This window comes from Arctopsyche grandis, chromosome 4 (assembly GCF_051622035.1).
Source record: "Arctopsyche grandis isolate Sample6627 chromosome 4, ASM5162203v2, whole genome shotgun sequence".
NCBI classification, from domain to species: Eukaryota; Metazoa; Arthropoda; class Insecta; order Trichoptera; family Hydropsychidae; genus Arctopsyche; species Arctopsyche grandis.
This window is the reverse complement of record NC_135358.1, coordinates 11,263,768-11,285,000: the sequence shown is the minus strand read 5'-3', so window position 1 is coordinate 11,285,000 and position 21,233 is coordinate 11,263,768. Positions and strand designations below refer to the sequence as shown.

Here is a 21,233-nt window from a genome sequence, read left to right as displayed (position 1 = left end):
GCACAAAAGAAGTGCCCGGAATGGTACCCAAGAAAATTTAAAAACTTAAAAAAAGCAAGAATGGCTACAGCGAAGATGGGTGAATGAAATATGTAGGATCAAATGGATAAAATTTGCCCGAAACAGAGACGAATGGAAGCATGTTTTAGAGGTCATTCAAAATTGTCAAATATGTCCGTTTTCATTAAGTATTCAGAAACTGATTTTAAAACTAAACCAAACGACATTTCACAAAAAAAATTTTGAAAAACCTGAAGAATTGTTTATAAAATATATACGTACATAACTACTACTACTGTAGTAAAAGTTTGGTAAGACTGTTGGCAGCATAGTATTTAATTTTATTTATGTATGTACATGTTATGAATTCGAAATAGTACAAACTACGAAATAGTAATATAATACAAACATCCGGTGATTACCAACGTGCTTAGTAGTAGAAAGCAGAAGCGGAAACCGGTCACGGTTCACCAGAACTATATTACTTTATGTAAATAGTAATATTAAAATCAGTTTGGAGTGTTAATGGCCAATCCGCAGCCAGAGCGACTGGTCGGTCGCGAAAAAGGGTGGTATAGGGGTGCGGCGATCGCAGAAAAGGAAAGCAATTAGGGTGCCCCAGAATAATCAGATGGCGGTGATGGAATTACTTGAATGTGATAAAAGTGAACGTTGGAGACTTGCAAAAGTTCACTGAATTTAAGTATTCAATTTTTTAAATGACGCCACTTTAATTTGTATTTAAAGTGGAAACAAATAAACCTACCATTTATATGTATAATGTTAATACAATTTTACCATTTTTTCAATCGAACAATTGTAATTGGTTTCCAAGAGTTAAAAAACTCATTTTGAAACATCTGTTTCGATATATTATAATACCGTACGTATTTAATCGAGAGGCCACACACAAGTGGTAAATTTTAAGTTGTAAGTGTCACCCCTTGCGCATTGAAACGTCAGAGGCCATGCACAAGTTGTTGAAATATCCAAAAAAACAGATTTACAGATAATTCTACCACTCACTAGGCTATTATTTGGCGTGTATATAGGCGTGTACATATACAATCCCCACTAAAAAAAGTTAAAACTTAAAAATTCTGGCACTCAAAACTGTTTTGTATTACGAAAGCTATCTGAAGTTGAAAATATCGAATACAAATTCCAAAAATCATTGTATATTTTTTATTTCTATTTTTGACAGGTTGCCATAATGCGTCAAGATCTAATTTTACAAAGATAAAAAATACCATTAATTTATCGTATTCAAAACAAACGCGTGTAGGTATATTATGAAGCTAAACATGCTCTCAAGATGCTCTCCTATTATGTACGTTGAGAAACCGAACGGCTTCTACAAGAGACAATTTGATGAAAGCAGGTGTTTTATTTATTAATTTTATTTATTTAAGCTTAAGTTTGGACCATTGTGGATTTACAGGAGTCCCTTATGCGCCACAATGGTCGAAAAAATACAGAGAGATGAGAAAAAAAAAAACTACATACATACATATATACAGACAAAAATACATTTATACATAATCATAAAAAAACGAAAGCATTATAATAAAAGCAGATAAAGCAAAAATATCAAATAATAAAAAAAGTAGGAAATGTCTTGCATCAACAGCTAGCAACAATATACGAACTAGCCGCAAATACAAAACATCCCTGCGAGGCCCAAATGGAAAAGGGAAGATCAAAATTCCACTCATACAATTACGTTTACATATTAGTTTTAGCCAAAAAAGGTAGGTTGGAAAATCTGACGATGACTATATAAAATTAAATTTCTATTAAAAGTTGAACCACTTCTGTAAAATTAAGTTGACAAATATTTCAATACATTTTTGTTTTAAATTCAATGAATCAATTACAGCGTGAATTTCATTGCATGTACTTATACATATGTATGTACATATACATATTTGTACATATATGGAGGATTAATATAATATTACGCATATTTAAAAAATAATAAAATTTGCCTAAATATCCTTTTTTCCGCAAGAAGCATCCATAATGCGAACATCGGGGGAAAAACTTGTGTAGCGTTTTGCCTTAACAACTGCCCGAAAAAATCGAGAAACACCATCGCGCAACACTCTCAAATTACTTCCAGCCGATAGGGAAGAAATGGGACGCCGAAAAAAAGGCGGCAAAGGAAAACCGGAGGAGGCTACAGGGGGAGGAGGGGCGGCAAGAGAAGAAAATAACTGTAATTTGACGGCGAAGTAACTAACCTAGCGCCGAGCACAAACGCGTGCCAGTCACGCAAAGGGGACGAAAAAATCCCCAAGTGTATTTTTTTTGCCGGTCCCCTCGTAAATAAGGGTCGAATCCTCTGCGAAATTATCGTGTCGAATTGCAAGCCGTTACGGTCGAATGGTCGAATTATGCGCGCGGAATGTTCGCTTATTACCGACGTTATATTTCTATGCAATTGTATGTAATTTGTATCAGATATCGATTTTTCTCGCTGCTATGGCTATTTTTCGTGCGAATGTTCTATTTATCATATTGAAATACGCATTTTCATGGAAATGAGAGGAGGCGAGGCCGGATAATGCGTGGGATTGTATTTTCATCCGACCCGTTAGCGATTGATTGACAGTGAACTAAAAATTACACAGAAAAAATACATAATTACATATACAAGAAATAAAGAAACTTTTATATGGAATGTTTCCCAATCGAGGTCGGACGCGAAAAATAATACTAATAATGGAGGAAAAACATATCGATCTTCATTTTTGACCTCTCTACACGTCGACTATCGATTTTTGTTCGCCTTTTTTCCGAGTGTCGCACGAGATGGTTTACTTTATTTTATTTTATAAAATACATACGGTAGAATTGCTCCAACGTGACGATTGTGCTATACATATTAAGAATACAAATAAAAATATAATTATAGGTATTTTCACGTTCCAGAAGTAGCTTTACTTTTTAAAAAGTTGATTAGAATGATGATGATTCAGTCAACATCCCAATCAATGTATGAGAAATACATTATATGGATTCGTTTAATATTTAATCTTTATAATTATACCTTTTCACTATAACTTTAGTATATTTGAGAGACACTGTCATATTAAGCTTGATATTGGAACGATGTACTTGAGAGACGTGTAGATAGTGAATTGTTTATTAAGAGCTTTCGCTCGAGCTGATGAATAATGATTGAGCTGGATATACTGACTATTAAGAGTTTACGCTCATACTGAGTTATCAGAATTTACTACCTCAACTCGACTGAGGTGCCGTTTCGATGATGTCAATATGTGTATTTACAAAAATATTTTATCTTATTACATTATAATAGTTGTGTTACTCCAATGTATGATCGTGTGAAAATAAAAAAAAAATAGAGCGTGGGAACTCAGAAGGGAAGAGGCACATAAAATTATATGGGAGTCTATCGTTTATATTGAATATAGTACTAAATAGAAAGAGTTGATAAGATTAGAATATTGTGGATAAAACATTGAATGAATGCAGCATCTAGCAAATGATTGCTTCAAATAGATTGGCGGTATGAATATATAAAAACTTTATAAGATTATTTTTACTCTATATGTGATTCGTATTTAGTGCGTCGATAGTTAGCAAAAATTGACTATAGATTTGTCTACTAAGTATGTTTAGTTAATAAATAGATTTTTGACATCTTTTTCCTATTATGCTGTACATAAACATTAGAATAATATAATACTATGATTACTAACAAAATTAAATAAAAATTGTAAAATAGAAAATGATCGGTAGATCAGTAACTATTAAAACAGATATAAGATGTATTGTGAACATAATTTCGTAATAATAAAAAGCATTTAAAAATGAAAAATCAAAGTATGTATAGCAAAAGTTTAAATACACATGAGCGCCATAATCAATTAGGGGAAGGAACTGTTGGAGCCGTATTAAAATACGGAAAAAAATAATATAGAGGGAATAAAATGGGCTGCTGAGGTACCCGAGTCAAAAAAAGTGTATAACATACTCCTATGTATTGACATAATGCAAAATTATCGAAGATTGGTCACGACATCAAGATCAGCTTCTAATACAGACCAAATCGATACACTTCTTGAACAACTTGAAACGTTCTTCTAAGAAAGTATTAAAAAAGTTATTGAAGAAACAAAAATAAATATATATTTTCTTTAACTATCAAACAAAATCATACGTAGCTTCTTCCATTTGGCATACAAAAATAAAATATTATCATGTTATTATTAAAAATAATAAATAATAATAAAAAATAAAACAATTTAATTCCCTGAAGCATAAATAATATTGAGATTTTTCCTCTCATATTATTTCTTTATTTCACAAAAGAGCAACGCAATAAATTTAAAACTTATTCCATATATTTCTTGTTATTCTTTACGTGCACATCCTATATCACTTAGGAGAGGAATAAAAACCTTCGAAAGCTCCGACTATTATCCGGGCGGAACTTGAAAAAAACACTAATTTGATTTATGCTTCGCCTTTCATGTTGTGACAAAATAATTTATTTTTTACGATCGCGTTACAAAAGCGAGTACGAAATTAGAATTTTTCTGCTAAATTTTCTTCAGCGACACCACACACACACACAGACAAACGTATAAATGCCCACATATTCCTTCCAATGCCCACATATACCGTCAAAATGAAGCTAAAATTTTTCGTTTCACCGAGCACACTCATCACATTGATTCGGCACGAGCTTAAGCCTTAGCCCGATCTTGCAGGGGTACAAAAATAAAATTTTACGAATTGCATTTTGGATATTACAGCACGTGTGAGAGAGTTAAGGCTCACTGGATCGGAAAAAAAATACAACAAACAGGCGTTTAATTGTACAGACGTGTGTGGAGTGAAATTTTCGCACAATCATCGAATATTGCCGGAACAGCTTTTCCGGAGCTTTTATTTTTTCTCGCGTGGTTTCAATTAAAGAACACGCTCCTTAGCCCGGCTGGCTGTAGCGCCTCGAAATTAATGTCAGGAGCGTTGATGGGGAAAATTGAACATGGCATACATATTACAGGGCCGGAGCAAGTGAGTCGGGGTGGGCCCCGGGTGGAAGGAAAACGCGCTTCTGCAGACATAATGGCGTTAGGCAACAAAAGGAGAGAAGAAGACGTTTATTTATGTGACACTCCAAACCAGACGTTGACACTATAATTTTAATTCCCACAGTCACGAGCAAGGAGAGACAGACACACAATCGTACGAGGAATTGCTTTTTTGCCAGGAGAACTGCGTGAGCGGTGAAAAAGCGATTTCCATTGATGGACGGGTACAATAACTAGCAATATGTCATTTTCTTTTACTTTTGATTTGAATATCCTACATCATTAAAATACATGCCATAGCATCATGAGAGTCACCCCAAATCGGCACTATGGCTAACTGTACATATATGTACATATATTCAAATACATAATAGAATGTAGGTATATGTACATATAGGTATATGTATATTAATTACAAACCGCAAACATATATATATATATATATATATATATATATATATATATATATATATATATATATATATATACGTACATATGTATATACGTATATATGAACTTGCAACAATCGATAAATTTGGACTAGCAGAATTTTCTAAAGAGGGAGGGGATGCCGATTTATTAGAACCGTTACAACAATTAATTTAGATTAATAGGAAAATTCTAACAGGAGGCGATCGATCTGGATTTAATAACCAACCAGATTTTGTCAGCAGCGATAGACGTACTGGTAATCGATTGTTATATTACAGCCTCTACTGCTAAACAATAATTTAATCAATTCGCTACGCTGCAGCTTTTTAGATACATATGTACAGTAGTGTAGTGCTAAATAAAAAAGTACCAGGGCGGTGTTTAATTTTTACGACCCCCCCCGTTTTTTTCGTTACTTAAAAATAAAATGCTAATTGACTTGAAAAATCAATCAAAATGGTCTGATTAAGTTATTATTTTCTGACGTGTCTACAGAATATATGTAAGTTATACAGTTTTGGGTTGAAACACTACAATTAAACCCAGACCGAGTCACTCGGACGAGTTTCTCAGACTTTACTCGTAACGTGACAACGTCCGAATCACATATTGCACTTGTATAGTATCGACCCAGTATTAATTGCATATGTGCGAGTGAAATGTAAGATGAAAGATAAAATTAATTGTAATGCAAGTACCCTCTCAGTCTTAAGACCTTATAGTACATTAAATAAATTATATGTAAATCATCCTCTCCATAATTACAATGTACCTCTTTACTCTTTACTAAGTAGAGTTGGATACATTTTCTAGCAATCTATATATGGAAAATTTTGTAGAAAGTATCAAAAAATAATATAGTATGATTTATTTTTTTGTAACTCTATTATAGTTATTTTTGTGAAAAGGTGTAAGATTGTTCATATTTTTGTCACCAAAGTGTTTATAACGTCGTTATGTGGATCTCTATCATTTGCAAAACTTGTGACACATACATACATATTAAATTTAAAAAAATGTCAAAAACCTGAAATACATAAGTATATTGGATACGATGACTTACGAGAAACAAGCATGCTGTCGCGTTCGCGCAATGTGTTGTAACATTTTAAGGACGAAAAATAATTTATTTATTTTTATTAAATTCATTCTTATTTAGCGATATAAAATTATTACAATATAATTCAATGCAAGGTCTTTAATAAGTTTTTTAACTGTAATTTTTACCCATAAAATGACGTTGACAATTACTTTTAAAAGTTGTAAAAATATAAATTTCCATTAATATAAAATACATATTATATATACGTATTCCATAAATAAATAAATAATATCAAAAAGTTAAGTTTTTTATATTGAAATTTAATTTATGTAAATATTTCAAAACACGAACTCAAAACTTTCAAATAATAAAAGTCAAATTCTACCAACCGCAAATTCTACCCACGAACAATGTTGTATTTCTTGAAACGAAACGAAATGTAATTGGCCACCGCGGATCAAGTGGGGGGTGAATGCGATAGCATGTACATTTTACGTAAGTCTCAAGCGATGTAGATCGATTCGACTATAATAGAAATGTTTACCATTTTCAAACAATATTTTTTACAGAATATAATTTTTTTGCAAATTTTAGCGAAATAATGAACAAATGAAGCATAGAAATGTAAACAAATAAGATATGACTTTTATATGCTTATTCATAATAAATTAAATTCACAAGTTGTATATATGTATGTTTGTATTGTGTGAAAAGCTACGCTTTTGGCTTAAAAATTCATCAAATTGATGTGAAAGAGAATTTTTTCATTTGTTTAAATGAAAATGTGAATATTTAAAAAAAATGCTGATTCCTTTGAACTCATAAGCATAACTTGTTTTGTGTTTTTTTTTATCGTTAGTAAAATAGTGTAAAGTACACGAACAACAAGGCAGAAGGTCGCTGAGGTAATATTATTCATCGTACGAACAAAATTGAAATAAAAATTCATGTCATAATTAAATTCTTTTGAAATGCGATATTCATTCGAATCCTCGTCGGAAGATCCAGGCGTTTTTCGTATAAAGAAACGCCACGCGAGAACCAAACGTCAAAAGATCGAGTTTGAGAAAGAGGAGAGGAGGCAGAAAAAAAAACGAAAAAAAATAAATTAAATGGCACGCGAAAAGATCCTTTTTGCATTTCAAACAGCCTCAGAGAAAAAGGAGACGAAATAAAAGGATGTCGTGTCCTGCGCGTTTGTGTTACACGGCTCCACGCTCCTTTTATCTCTCCATCCATCCATCTGCCTATCCACAACACGCTATCAGTTCTTCTCTGTGCGCCTTTTGTACATTTCTATCATTATTTCCTTTTTAATTTCGCAGCATCCGATACCGTTGAACGCTCTTTCGGTATCGTGTGGCTATCCGTTACCACAGTTGATGCAATTACCCTTTCATCCGATTCAAACATTTTTTACGCGAGAAAAATTGGAATACAAATAAATATCGATAACAATTAACATATATCAAAAGTAATAAATTTATGATTATAATAATTAAAAAGGAGAAGATTTCAAAATTTTTATGAAATCAAAATATGTTGATACCACATTCTTTCAATACCTCCATATGTACATATATGTATATATGTATGTACAGGGCCGCCTAGAGGAATCCTGGGCCCTCGGAAAAATAATTCCAGCCTAACTAAAAAAAAAAAAAAATTATCTCGCGGAAAATCTCAGAACTATTAGAAAAATACCTATATGTTGGTTGCAATTTTTTAAATATTTAATTGAATAAGAAAGTATGATACATATAAGAGGTATGATTTCCGACACTATTCTCGACACCCTCGAGTAGATAGGGCCCTGGAACTTTATTTACCCCGGCTCCCCCCCCCTCGATATCGTCGTCCCTGTCGGTACAATATGTATAGTACAATATACATTAGGTCGGAGCAAAAACGCGATTTTCAAAATTTTTATTAATAGGCCTAGTGGAAAACTTTTTTCGTATCAAAGAAACGCTAAATAAAAATTTTCATTAATTTTCAGCAATGTCCTATACTGAATAAATTTTTAAAAAAGTGGTTTTTTCTTCATATACATACATATATAGTTAACTTTTTCTCTAGAACAATTTGATTTTTTTTTTAAATTGATGAATATTCACCTATTACAATTTATTTGGGTTGTTTATGATAAGTTTTGACTAATTAACGAGAATTCAAAGTCGCTGTTTCGCTCAAAAGTCCCCATACAAAGCTCGGAAAGCTCGCAATGGGTGTTTGTATGGGAGAAGTGTTATTTTCAGACAATCGTCATTTTTTTCGTGTTTCCGTAACTATTTTGATAATAAAAGTCGTATAAAAAGAGCGTCCTTGAAAATAACGTATTATACACCTTTAATTTGAACAAAAAAATAAAGAATTTTATGAAAGGTTAGGAAGTCAAAATGAACTGTTATGACGTAAAACCTGACATTTGGCGTCAAAATAGGTTATTTAAGGCTACTTATAATTCATAAAATTGATTAATTTTTGGCGATTTACTATTTCCTGATGTATGTATGTATGTTATTTTGTATTTTTTTCATTTGATATTTGATATACCTTTAAGTAGCATTCATACATACATATATATGTATATGTAATATTTTATAAATTGTGCTACAAAGTATGTATTGAAATTCGAATGAAATAAATACGTAGTTGTTAAAGATAAGATAAACAAACCTTCTATTCACTAAAACACAGTAAAATAAAAATTGAAACAAAGAGATATTAAAAAAGAAAATTCTATGAGAATTCTATACATAAGCAGAAAATGCTCTCGTTGAAATTGTGAACGTGCACTGGGAAAATTCATGTCATCTCCTAGCGCGAAACACGATAAATAATGCAGGCTTAAGCACGTATCGAACCAAAGCGAAGAAATTTTTTTCCAAGACAGGAGACGGGCAGCCTAAAAATATTTAAACTATGGTAAAAAAAAATAAACATAGTATAAAGATAGTAATCCTTTGTAATTTTTTATTTATATAATTTCGTTTGTCCGGTCAGTTTCGCGCTCGCCATAAACATCAAATTCTCTAAAAGGATTCTTCGCGAGGATAAGACATACGGGACGAAAGGGCCTTACAAGGCAGTAAAGCCTAACGAGCCTGAAGGGTCAATCTGCTCTTTGAACACCTTTTCAGCCCAGAGACACCGAAGCCCTCACTAAAAAAAAGGTGCTCGGCCCGCGCAAAGCCCTCGCGTCGTATTATCCGGATCGCGACGTATATTATTAATAAACCGTAACACGATTTCTTCCTTACCTACATTTTTTTCGCCTAGTGAGTTTTTTACTGTCGTATTTTTATTACAGCAATAAATGAAAATAGTTTCAGATAACGGGGCAGAAGCATTCGTAATAATAGAAACGTACGAATTCTGCCTAAAAATTTCATCGGGATAAGTAGATTGCTGTTCCGTTTTGCTACACCCGCACGTATTTTGTATTAATTTTCAATACTAATCCTTCTAATAGCATAATGCATAAAACCATAAATTATACAATTAAAAAAAAAAAATCGTTATTATATCGGCTCACATTTCAAAATTTCCATAGACTTATTTTATTGAATACAAATATCAGGGATCTCTAAACTATACCCGGTGGTCCAAATTATGGCTGCTTTTCCGTCTGGCCCAGAAACTCAATCTCAAACCACAAGATTCTCTACAAAAGCCAAATCTGGCTCGGCCCAGTATTCTTCAATATACTAATTTGGCCTTCGTTCTAAAAAGTAACATATAAAGATATAAACCACTATCCTTAAAACTGTACAAACATATACTCACTGGATAAGCGACTGTTTACCATTAGAGAAATCTCGAGCGGAATCGAGTAATCATTTGATTTAAATGCGCTGCTGGCGAGGTCTGGATAGTTATTAAATCGACCGACCGACCATCATCTGTTAGTATAATAATATTTTTATTCTAGTTAGGAAACTTGCTCACTAAAACCTATCATCACATCTAACCTGGTATCAACTTATAATTGAGATGTATTTTCAGTTGTAATATATTTTGACCCATTGGAATGTAATTCGCCATATGAATCCACTTAAGTGGGTTAAACGGAATATATTCTAACAAGTCAATATATGAGACGCTATATTTGAGAGTGGCGTCCAATTTTGAGTTCCAAAACACTGTTTCAGTTTTACTTAACTCACAAATTATCACTAATTTCATTCGATATCTCCAGAATTTTGTGCAAAGAATAATGAACTTATAACAAGCCACCAGTATTTTTATTATTATTACTAACCTCTTCTTAGTTCAGAATCGGTTTTCTCGTCTGACGAAGTTTGGGTTCTTATCTGATCGTTTTCAAACTTTGCCATTTTGCTCGGTTTGGTCATCAATATAAGTGGAAATGACGTCCGCCATTACCATGGTGAACAATAATCGTAATAGACACGTTTGAAAATACTGCATCTTCCTTCACGGTGACGTCTATAGTTGACGGTGACGCCTATCGTCCGCACTGTCCCATTTGTCCACACTGTTTTGATCGTTTTTTCCCTTTTCGCCCCCCTCTCGCTCTGGCAGATTGAGCACTTTGACATACTTTGATTGAGCACTTTGACATACAGAGAGTTGGTGATTTCTTAACTGGGTTTTTTATTTATTGTCTTAATTTTATAAAAAAAATATAGAAGAGGTTAGTTAAAAAAAAAACATTTTTTTAATATATTGTTACGTAAAAGGAGCCGCCGAGTAGTTGCAATCGGATTAGCCCGAGTAGCATCCTAGAGACTGTGTGACCGTTATAATTGGTTTCGGGGATTATCGGCAAACTAAGTGCTGTCGGCTAAGCAATGAATGCGGCGATAGCGGTACTCTGTCGCATTCCCATGGAGTTCTCATAAGTGACCCATACCCATACTGAGTGTCGTGGGAATGCACATCAAAGATCTTAATTGGGACGTCAAAGATCTTAATTGACTTAATCATCAATAAATGCTGTGAGACGACTTTGGCCTTTTACTTGGATCCTCCACCCACCCCTAAGCAACAATATTAAAACGCACAACATTATATTCAACGTTTTGCGAGATATTTCTCGATATGAAGGAAAGTGGACTTGGGCCACTTACAAATATAACGGCTCGTATATAACAACTGGAAAATACAATTCAGCTGTAAAATAGTGTTTCGTTACATTGAGTATTTCCCGTAGGAACCTTACACCGACAGTGAGTATGCGCAGTCTGCAACTGACATCACACTGAATATTCATACAGACGTCACGACGACAATGCGCAGTCTTTCAAATGGTACTCACTTTTTATCTAATGTATTTATCTTCATCAAGTTACTAATATTTATATATTTTGACTAATATCACAATGAGCATTCACGTACGGTGGCGCTATGCGACTTTCGCAACGACTTTTTTCAGAAAATTCGGTCTACAATTCGGTATTTTCCGGGCTTCGAGTCCGCCAGGACGAATTACTCAATTGAAAAATTGGTTGCGGTGGAAGGGTGCGAGAATGGGCTCACGGTGCGAAGCTCCAGTCCCGAAAATGCCCGTTCCGTTCACGGGCAATTAAACAGAGGCGGGCAGGAAGCGACTCTGGTCGAATGGACCTCAAAGGCTAACAATGCATTAAAATGTAAGGACAGTGTGTGTGCGCGCCCTGGCGCACCCGCCTTGCCCCCGGCGCGACCCCAAAGCCGCGATACATAAAAAAAGGGACCAAATCTGCGCAGCGGTTGCGCCCCCAAACCCTTTTTTGTAAAATATACGGGTCGGAAGTCCACGAACAAAAATGGAAAACCGGACCAAGGACACACCGCTGATTAAATTGATATTTAGTTTAAAATAATACCAAATTGTTCGGATACTAGAGGCAAACATTCTCAATAGAATCTACCTATATGTACATACTACATACTCGTAAATATGAGCATCATTAATATCAAGCTTCAAGTACCAGCTTCCAGATAAAACATGATCTTCAAAGCCTACTTTGTCGTTCCAGGAATTTAGTGATCGTAACAAAGACCAATCGTATTCATGAATAAAGACGCTATGATATGATCGTACCATTAAGAATGATTTAATGTAATTAAAATGGTAACTATTATATACAAATCCTAAAAGTAAATAAGACTTAATATATTTATTAACTCTGCTAGTTTTAATCCGATTACATTAAGGAGTAAATAATTTAAACGTTTAATGGCGTTTAAGCTGTGTATGTGTCTGTGAGATTAATTTCGTGAATTAAACCAACTTACATCGTTGTATAACATACATATAACGTATATACATAGGTATATACTTTTAAAATAGTTTAAATATACAGAGACTGTATGTATGTAATTCAATACGCACACAAACTACAAAACACGATATATGGGGTTTCAGTGAATATGAAATATTATTGTAAAAGGAAGGTTCATTGTAGTCTTTATGAATGTGAAACATGTACATATATAAAGTATAGCCGATAAACAGGTGCCTTTTCAAATGTACTCCGTAAAATTATGTTAAAACATGTATACGTTGTGAAAATGGGAAAATCTCGCGAAAAATAAGGGGGTAGTGCGATAAGCAATAAGGGCGAGTCGACAAACCGTGAAATCGCTATTAGTCACTACAAGTGTCACCGGGGGATGCAATCAGGAATTCAATAAAAATTTACGACCTATGAAAAAAATAAAATGCCAATATCCAATGTCGTTATCGACGGAAATACAGCGAGGGGCTAAGCGTCAATAATGCCATAATCATAATAACAAAACACTCTCAGATATGTACGCCAATTTTTCACCTCGTGAGTAAAGTTTACATTATTATTTCACAAACTTATATACAACTATATTTATGTACATTCATATAAGTATGTGAAAAATACGGAACGATAATAATAGTTAAATTACATCCGACATTACTCAAAGGGATGAAAATGAAAAAAAAGTATTTCGAAAGACTCCGACCCCTTCTAAAACACGTAAATAATCTATGTACATGTATGTAAGTTAAGGTACCGTAAAATTTTGTAGTTTTCTATTGAAAACTCTGGAATCGTGTAGCGAACAAACACACTTTGCCCGGCGTTGCTCAGATATATTTGCAAAAAAGCGCTTTGATCCCTTCCGTACATATTGTTATGTACCCCGCTTATCACTCTAGTTCCCACAATATCAAATGTACTTTTCACACGCTCATATACGTGAATAACAAAACTAAAAAAATTCCTGTAATAGGATATTCAGATAACACAGGAATGTACCCAGCCCATAAGATAACAAATCATTTATATAGATCGCCATTCGATCGCATTAGTCAGTCATCAACATCAACTCCGCAGTGACGGACAGTCATCATCATCGACTCAGAGAGTGACAGTCGTCATCGTAAATACTCCGAGAACGTGTTCTCAATTAACGATCAGCACAGCAGCAGAATAAAGTGAACGAAAGTTATAGTGAAATAGTTCTACGTGTCTCCTATTATAAAAATCATAGTTCCATTATCTATCGGTTTTCGAATATATCTATAATATAAGATAATTGTAACATTTTAATAACAATAAAGAAACTTGGTTGGTTAACCAAGTAATAAAAATAAAAATTAAATAAATATCTCCCTGGAACGTGACATATGATAATTTTGGTGGCAGCGGTGGGATGAGTCAATTGGTTTAAATTAAAAATATCCGTGCAAGGATAAGTGAAAGTTTTAAAAAGAGGAAAAATTCCTAAAAAGTGAAAGTGCTAAATAAGATATTAAATCTTAATAAATTTCGTGAACTTAAACATTCCAAAAAACGTAGCTATTCAGATTAGATCTTAGTATCTATCATTCCCGAGGGAATTAGCAATTATTGCTCTTGAGTGAATTAGTGACGTTCGGAAGTACAGTTCAGTTTTAATAAAAATAAAAATAAGAATTTTAAACCAACGGCGAAAAAACGTAGCAGTTACGGCGGATTCTACATCCTACAACCTCGCAAGGACCTTCCCAGATTTTCGAGACCAAGAACAACCAACATCAATATGGAAATTGTATTAGTGTAAGTCTTCTGATACTTCACACATTACACAAACACACACAATATAAACTTAGCTGCTGATATTTAAATTCTAAGAATGCCTCCTAAAAAGGATAGTGAAGGTGAAGTTGTGATTCAGGAAGTAATAGACTTCAACATACTCACTAAATTCATAAAAAGGTATGATGGTAGTTCAATACCATTGTACGAATTCATCGATGACTGTGAGAATGCTCTCATATTAGCATCAGAGTCCCAACGTAAAATATTATTAAATTACATTGTATCTCAAATTACGGGATCTGCAAGAATAATTATATCGAATATAAATACTAGAGATTTCAATAGTATAAAAGAAGCGCTTGTTAGAAATTATAGTCCCCATAAAAATTACTCTACATTATTATTGGAACTTCAACAATTGAAGCAACGACATGACGAAGACGTAACTAAATTTATGAATCGTATTCAAACCGCGACAAATTCCCTTATTAAAAGCATAAAAAATTGTAACATCAAGTCCAAAGCAGACGAATTTAACGGACAAATAAAATTAATTGACGAACTTAGTCTTCAAAGGATGATTCACGGAAATAAATGTCAACAAACGCGGATAGTATTTTATTCTACTCACCCAAAAACTCTCTTAGATGCGTATAAAACAGCTCTAGAAATAGAGACTGATACTGCAAGAAACAAAAATTGCAACATTTGTGGTCGAGAAGGACATTCAAGCAATACATGCTTCAAGAATAAAGACAGTAGAAATCGACAAGTCCACTCTGTTGAGACGCGCCCCAAGACATGGGAAAATAATAGAAATAATGATGGACATAAAAATTTTAGCAACAATAATAATAATTATAAAAATGGATATAATAATCAAAACAATGCGGGTTTTAAACCAAATCGTCAGTACAGTAACACTGATCAAAATAAAAACGGTTATAATAAAATCGATAAATATAACAGGAGTTATGACCAACCAAAGTCATGTACTTATTGTAATTTAAAAGGACACACATTTGAGAATTGCTACAAACGGCAAAATAAAGAACAAAGAGATAAAAATAAGGTCAATCATTTAAACTTAATTCCGTCTGTCGAAGCCCGAGTCAATCGAACAGACTAGTTAATGACTCTTATTGTTTTAAATTAAACCCGAGCGATAACCCCATGAAACATATTAAAATTGATATTAAAAATAATAACAAATTTATTCCTAGAGATTTTCTAGTTGATACAGGAGCAGGGATCTCCATAATAAAAGAATCGTGCTTAGATGAAAAAACTATTTACAATAAAAATGATAAAATTACAATTAACGGTATTAACCAAGGTTCAATATCCGAATCAATAGGAAGCATACATCTAAATTTAGAGTTTGCTCATCACAAAGTATACATTATGAAAGACGACGAAATCGATACCACATATGACGGTATAATTGGCGCTGACTTCTTTGAAATTAATCAGGCTGAAATTTGTTATAAAACAAACAAACTTATTATCAACGAAACGATAAAAATTGATCTTCTTAATAATAACAAAGATAATGAGGATGACGAAATTCTAAATAATTATATTGTAAAACCTCGAACGGAAACGATTACAAAAGTTGAAATAACAAATCCGGAGATAATAAAAAGCGAAATTATCGATGACGAACTTAATCAAGAAGGCGTTTATTTAGTCAACGCAAATGAAAATAATGAAACTCTTTGTACTACTCTCAATACTACCGATCAACAATTGAGAATTGATAATTTGAAAGTCGAATTCAAACCAATATCAATATCTACGGAAATAAATAATTTTGAAAATGAAAGTAATATTCCTATTTCCGAAATGAATGATGAAAATTTTGAAAATAAAACAAACGATCCTATAAATGAAGAAGATAAAGACAATTTTGAAAATAAAAATAATATTTCTATTCCCGAAATAAATAATAAGAACTTTGAAATCGAAATTAAATCACCTGAATTAAAATTATGTAATGACGAAATTGAAAAGTCATTGGAATGTTTTCCTAAAATTCCTGAGCCGCAGGAATGTAATTTATTCGTATACAATGAAAAAATTGTTAATTGCGATATTAAAATAAAATCTATTGATATGAAATTGCCAGAAGATGATTTCCTGTGCAATCTATTAATTAAAAATAAAAAGGTGAAAATAAAAGTTAAAGGGAAAATAAACGGAATTAACCGTAATATTAAAAATGGATTCGTTAAAATGTTAAAAGATATTTTCATAGATAAATTGATTATAAAAATAAATAACGCTACTAATGCGGAAATAAATACGAAAAGGAAAATAATTGAACGTGGTAATAAACCCAAATTTCGAATAACAAATAAAATATTGTGGTGTAAACCAACAGTAAAAATTAAATTAAAACAAAATAAATATAAATTATATAAAATTTACCCTTTACCTATACCTCATACAGATACAGACATATACTCACTCATAATACCAACATATAAATACATTGGAGTATCAGTCGACGATATGAGTTATACTATTTTTGATAATTTAGAAAATAATTGTAAGAATATTATTAATCAAATTTTTATATGTAATAAATTAAATATACTTTCCACACTCAGTGAAATACATTGTGAAACAAAATTGCTAAAAGATGTTACTAAGAATATACCTGAATATTGTAACACAAGAAATGTTAAAGGTAAAATAGACCTATGGCAAAAATTAACTAACAACAGATGGCTATATACCTTGTCGGAAAGTAAGAAATTAACAATTAATTGTAAGAATAAAAAGAATGAATATGTTGAATTATTCCAAACAGGAATCATAAAGTTAGATAAAGGATGTAAAACGAATAATGGCTTAATAAGCTTAAATGCTGATAATAACATTTTTACTGAATATGAAAATCCAATGTCAAATATAAATATAATAAATGATAAATGTTGTGTTATAGGAAAAACAAATTATAGTTTACATCAACTAGATCCTATAAAATTAATAAATGTAGATAACACAAACACTCAGAAAGTCCTAGAGACATTTGAAAAATTTAACGAGAAATTAGAAAACTATCAAAATCAGCCAGCCATTGTAAAGCATTCCTCATTTTTTGTAAAGCTAATTTATGGAATAATCATTACTATTGTTATACTTATGCTAGTTAAAATAAGTTTTCATCTTTATAAATGTTTTAGAGATAAGAAAAGATTTAATGTAAAGTATATTCGAAAAACACGAGATAACGTAGAAAACGAAGTAGAAATAGTTCAAATCGAACCAGAAATTAGATCTAGAGAAGAAATATTAAATGCCATAAGCGGCTAACTTCTTAATTTTTATGTATTAATAAGTTTCTTAACAATGGGGGTGTTATGTACCCCGCTTATCACTCTAGTTCCCACAATATCAAATGTACTTTTCACACGCTCATATACGTGAATAACAAAACTATAAAAATTCCTGTAATAGGATATTCAGATAACACAGGAATGTACCCAGCCCATAAGATAACAAATCATTTATATAGATCGCCATTCGATCGCATTAGTCAGTCATCAACATCAACTCCGCAGTGACGGACAGTCATCATCATCGACTCAGAGAGTGACAGTCGTCATCGTAAATACTCCGAGAACGTGTCCTCAATTAACGATCAGCACAGCAGCAGAATAAAGTGAACGAAAGTTATAGTGAAATAGTTCTACGTGTCTCCTATTATAAAAATCATAGTTCCATTATCTATCGGTTTTCGAATATATCTATAATATAAGATAATTGTAACATTTTAATAAAAATAAAGAAACTTGGTTGGTTAACCAAGTAATAAAAATAAAAATTAAATAAATATCTCCCTGGAACGTGACAATATGTACACATGTACGCATATAATTAAATAATTAAATGTACATTTTTCCATTTTCCAATTACAGGTTGCCCCAAAGCGACAGCTATGGTATTTGCATTGTACATACATACATATATAAATTTCAAATTATATTCAAAAAATGGTGACAAATTGGTTGCCAATTTGGTAAGGGACCGCTTCAACAATGACATCAGATAAATTGACAAAATCTGATAGGAAACTAACGACTTAGTCACAAATATGAAAGTCTGAGCAGCAGGACTGCAGAAATACTTCGAATAAATTCCCTTCAATCGAGGTCACCACAAGGCTCGAACCCGGGAACTTCGCAGTGGTTAAAATAAAGACAACTACAACTTATTTTGCTGGCTATTTAGTATATGTATGGTTTAAGTTAGAGTATGGTAAGCTAGCATACTAAATTTAGTGGTACTGAGTTAAAAATTGTACAATTGCAAAACTTGCACAGCGTTGCTTATGTCATTTACAAGGTTTATATTAGTTTTACTTTGCGATTTTTTTGGACAAACCTCCTAAAACTCTTTTGTGTCTTCCTAAAATTTTCAACTGTGTCCGCTAAGACGATAGTGAAATAAAATCGTAATAAACAAACCCTCCCCCAAAATACATTAAAATACGATTCGATAGTATACCAAATTTAGTGGTCCTAAGTTTAAAACTTTGGATACGAAAAGCAGACAAACGAACACAAAAACATACAAATATACAAACTTATATACATTTTGACATATGTATGTACATATTTATATCAGCTAAAACTTCGAGGTCGAAATTTCTCACGAGAAATCTATTAAAGAAGAAAAAAGTTCTTAGACTTTATTATTTGCTAAAAAGATCGGCGGCATAATTCCATTTGAACGAATGCAATTGAATACGTATGTATGTATATACATACATATACGGTAATATCTGGAGGAATTGGTATTTCTTGTGCACTTTGTGAAGGGCAAAGGGGTGGGGTGGAGAGGGAAAGATACCCATTGCGATTTTCCGGAGACAGCCGGGGCCGACTCGGGGCTTCCGGTCCCACCGATCTCGCCCGCCCGCACTTCCGGCACCCGGAGCCTTATTCACCCCATATCCTGACGCGATCCCGACCCCATCCTCACAATCTCCGACCATCTATCTGATGATACTCCAACCTCGATTCGAACGAACGCTCTTCCCCATCCTCCCCTTCCTATACAAACCACCCCAAATCTCACGAACATCCACCCCAAGGTAATCTCCGATAGCCTCCGGCTACGGAGGTCCTAACACGATTTTCCATACACAACGGAAAAGAAATTCGATTGCGACAATTTGTTATGCGGTCGAGCTTTTCCGCGCTTTTCTTTTGTGCGTGCGGATGTGGGCGCGAAAAACTCCGAATAATACCCGCGAGCGACACTCGTATTGTATACTTGTGTTGTGTCCGTTGATTTCAACGGGTGGTTTTGGAAAGGAATTGATACAGTTATATATTCTATTTTATATATGAATATAACGTAAGGTAATTTATAGTGCGCGCATTATACGCTCACCGATCCAACCCGTTCACCCGTTCGAAATCACGAATGAATGTGTGTGTGTGTGTGTGTGTGTGTGTATCTTCGTGAATGTGTGTATGTTTGTACGCTCCCACCCAGCGCATTTGACGCTGACGTCACCCATTCCAAGTTAGGTGCTCAATATCAGGAGCACACTTCAGACGCTCAGATCCCCACTTCCCCGCTACCCCGCATTACGCCACATCCTAATAGCGGATGCTTAAAATGCACCCATTGGTCAGAATGTATCATTATTGTTCTAATTGGTCAAACGTTTCAGTCCACGTGAAGCACTTCACGCTGATTGGTGGTGCGCCTCGTTTGCGTGCATTTATTTTATTAAATATGTTTAGGCACCACATATACTTCTGGCATTCTAAAATTTGTTTTTTTTTTTAATCTCCATACTGGTTGACGCGTCCGCCACATACCTACAAACATACATACATACATCACGTCCGTTTTTAAATATATAATTATACATTTTTTGTCACCGAGAATATAGATACATATGCACATATTACATTCTACTAAATGAACATATTTATAATTTGAATTTACAACAACGAGATTTATAAAAGCATATTTTAAAACTGTCAATTATCAAATAACTGGGAAATACGTATGTATTATATTACTTGATAAGCATTTTGAATCTTATAATAAAGGTAAAAAAATAAAGATTTGAACACGTCGCATAGAAGCATAAACATAACATAAAGTTAAATTTACGTCGCATATTTCACAAGAGAGTAGTGAATTCAGCACTCTCGACATTATTAATGCATTTTACTGCACGACTTGATGCATCGAATGCACATGCCTGATATATGCACAGAGGCGACCAAAAGTAACGGATCTCATACAAATTCAAGTCGTCGGAGAAAAGGTGGCAGGCAGTGTGGCATTTATGCCATACTTCGAGCCAAAACAAGCTACAGTCAGAGAATAGCACAATGTGCATTTGACAACTCCAGCTGGTGATGACATATGCTTTGAGTGCAGTGGCTGCACCTGTCGCACCATCCTGTGCATTATTAACACAAGACGCAAATGTAACAGTACGCTTTTTAAAATTGGCTGAAACCATTTTAAAACGTGAAACATGGTGAAATTACACGTAATTAAAACAAGCGAAAGGAAGAAAGCTCATAAATGCCCAAAGCAACCGGTATTCATTTCACTGTGAGCAAGAGTTTTAATTGAAAGAATTTTTTCCCCATTTCAGATCAAATATCGTTCCAAAATAAACGTTTCAATGAGTTTACA

The 21,233-nt window shown here is 33.3% G+C and overlaps 2 protein-coding genes across 3 annotated transcripts in view; one reads left to right on the top strand and one right to left on the bottom strand.

Annotated features, from left to right (window-relative positions):
• The window catches only part of Fur2 (furin-like protease 2), a 546,777-nt gene that overhangs the window by 81,308 nt on the left and 444,236 nt on the right, over positions 1-21,233 (bottom strand). The gene's annotated exons all lie outside the window — the stretch shown is intronic.
• LOC143910245 (zinc finger MYM-type protein 1-like) overlaps positions 14,647-21,233 on the top strand; it is a 727,250-nt gene continuing 720,663 nt past the window's right edge. The window contains exons 1-2 of the mRNA XM_077428634.1: positions 14,647-15,310; positions 15,889-16,377. Coding sequence (XP_077284760.1) covers positions 14,647-15,310; positions 15,889-16,377 — 1,153 coding nt within the window. The remainder of the gene's footprint in view (positions 15,311-15,888; positions 16,378-21,233) is intronic.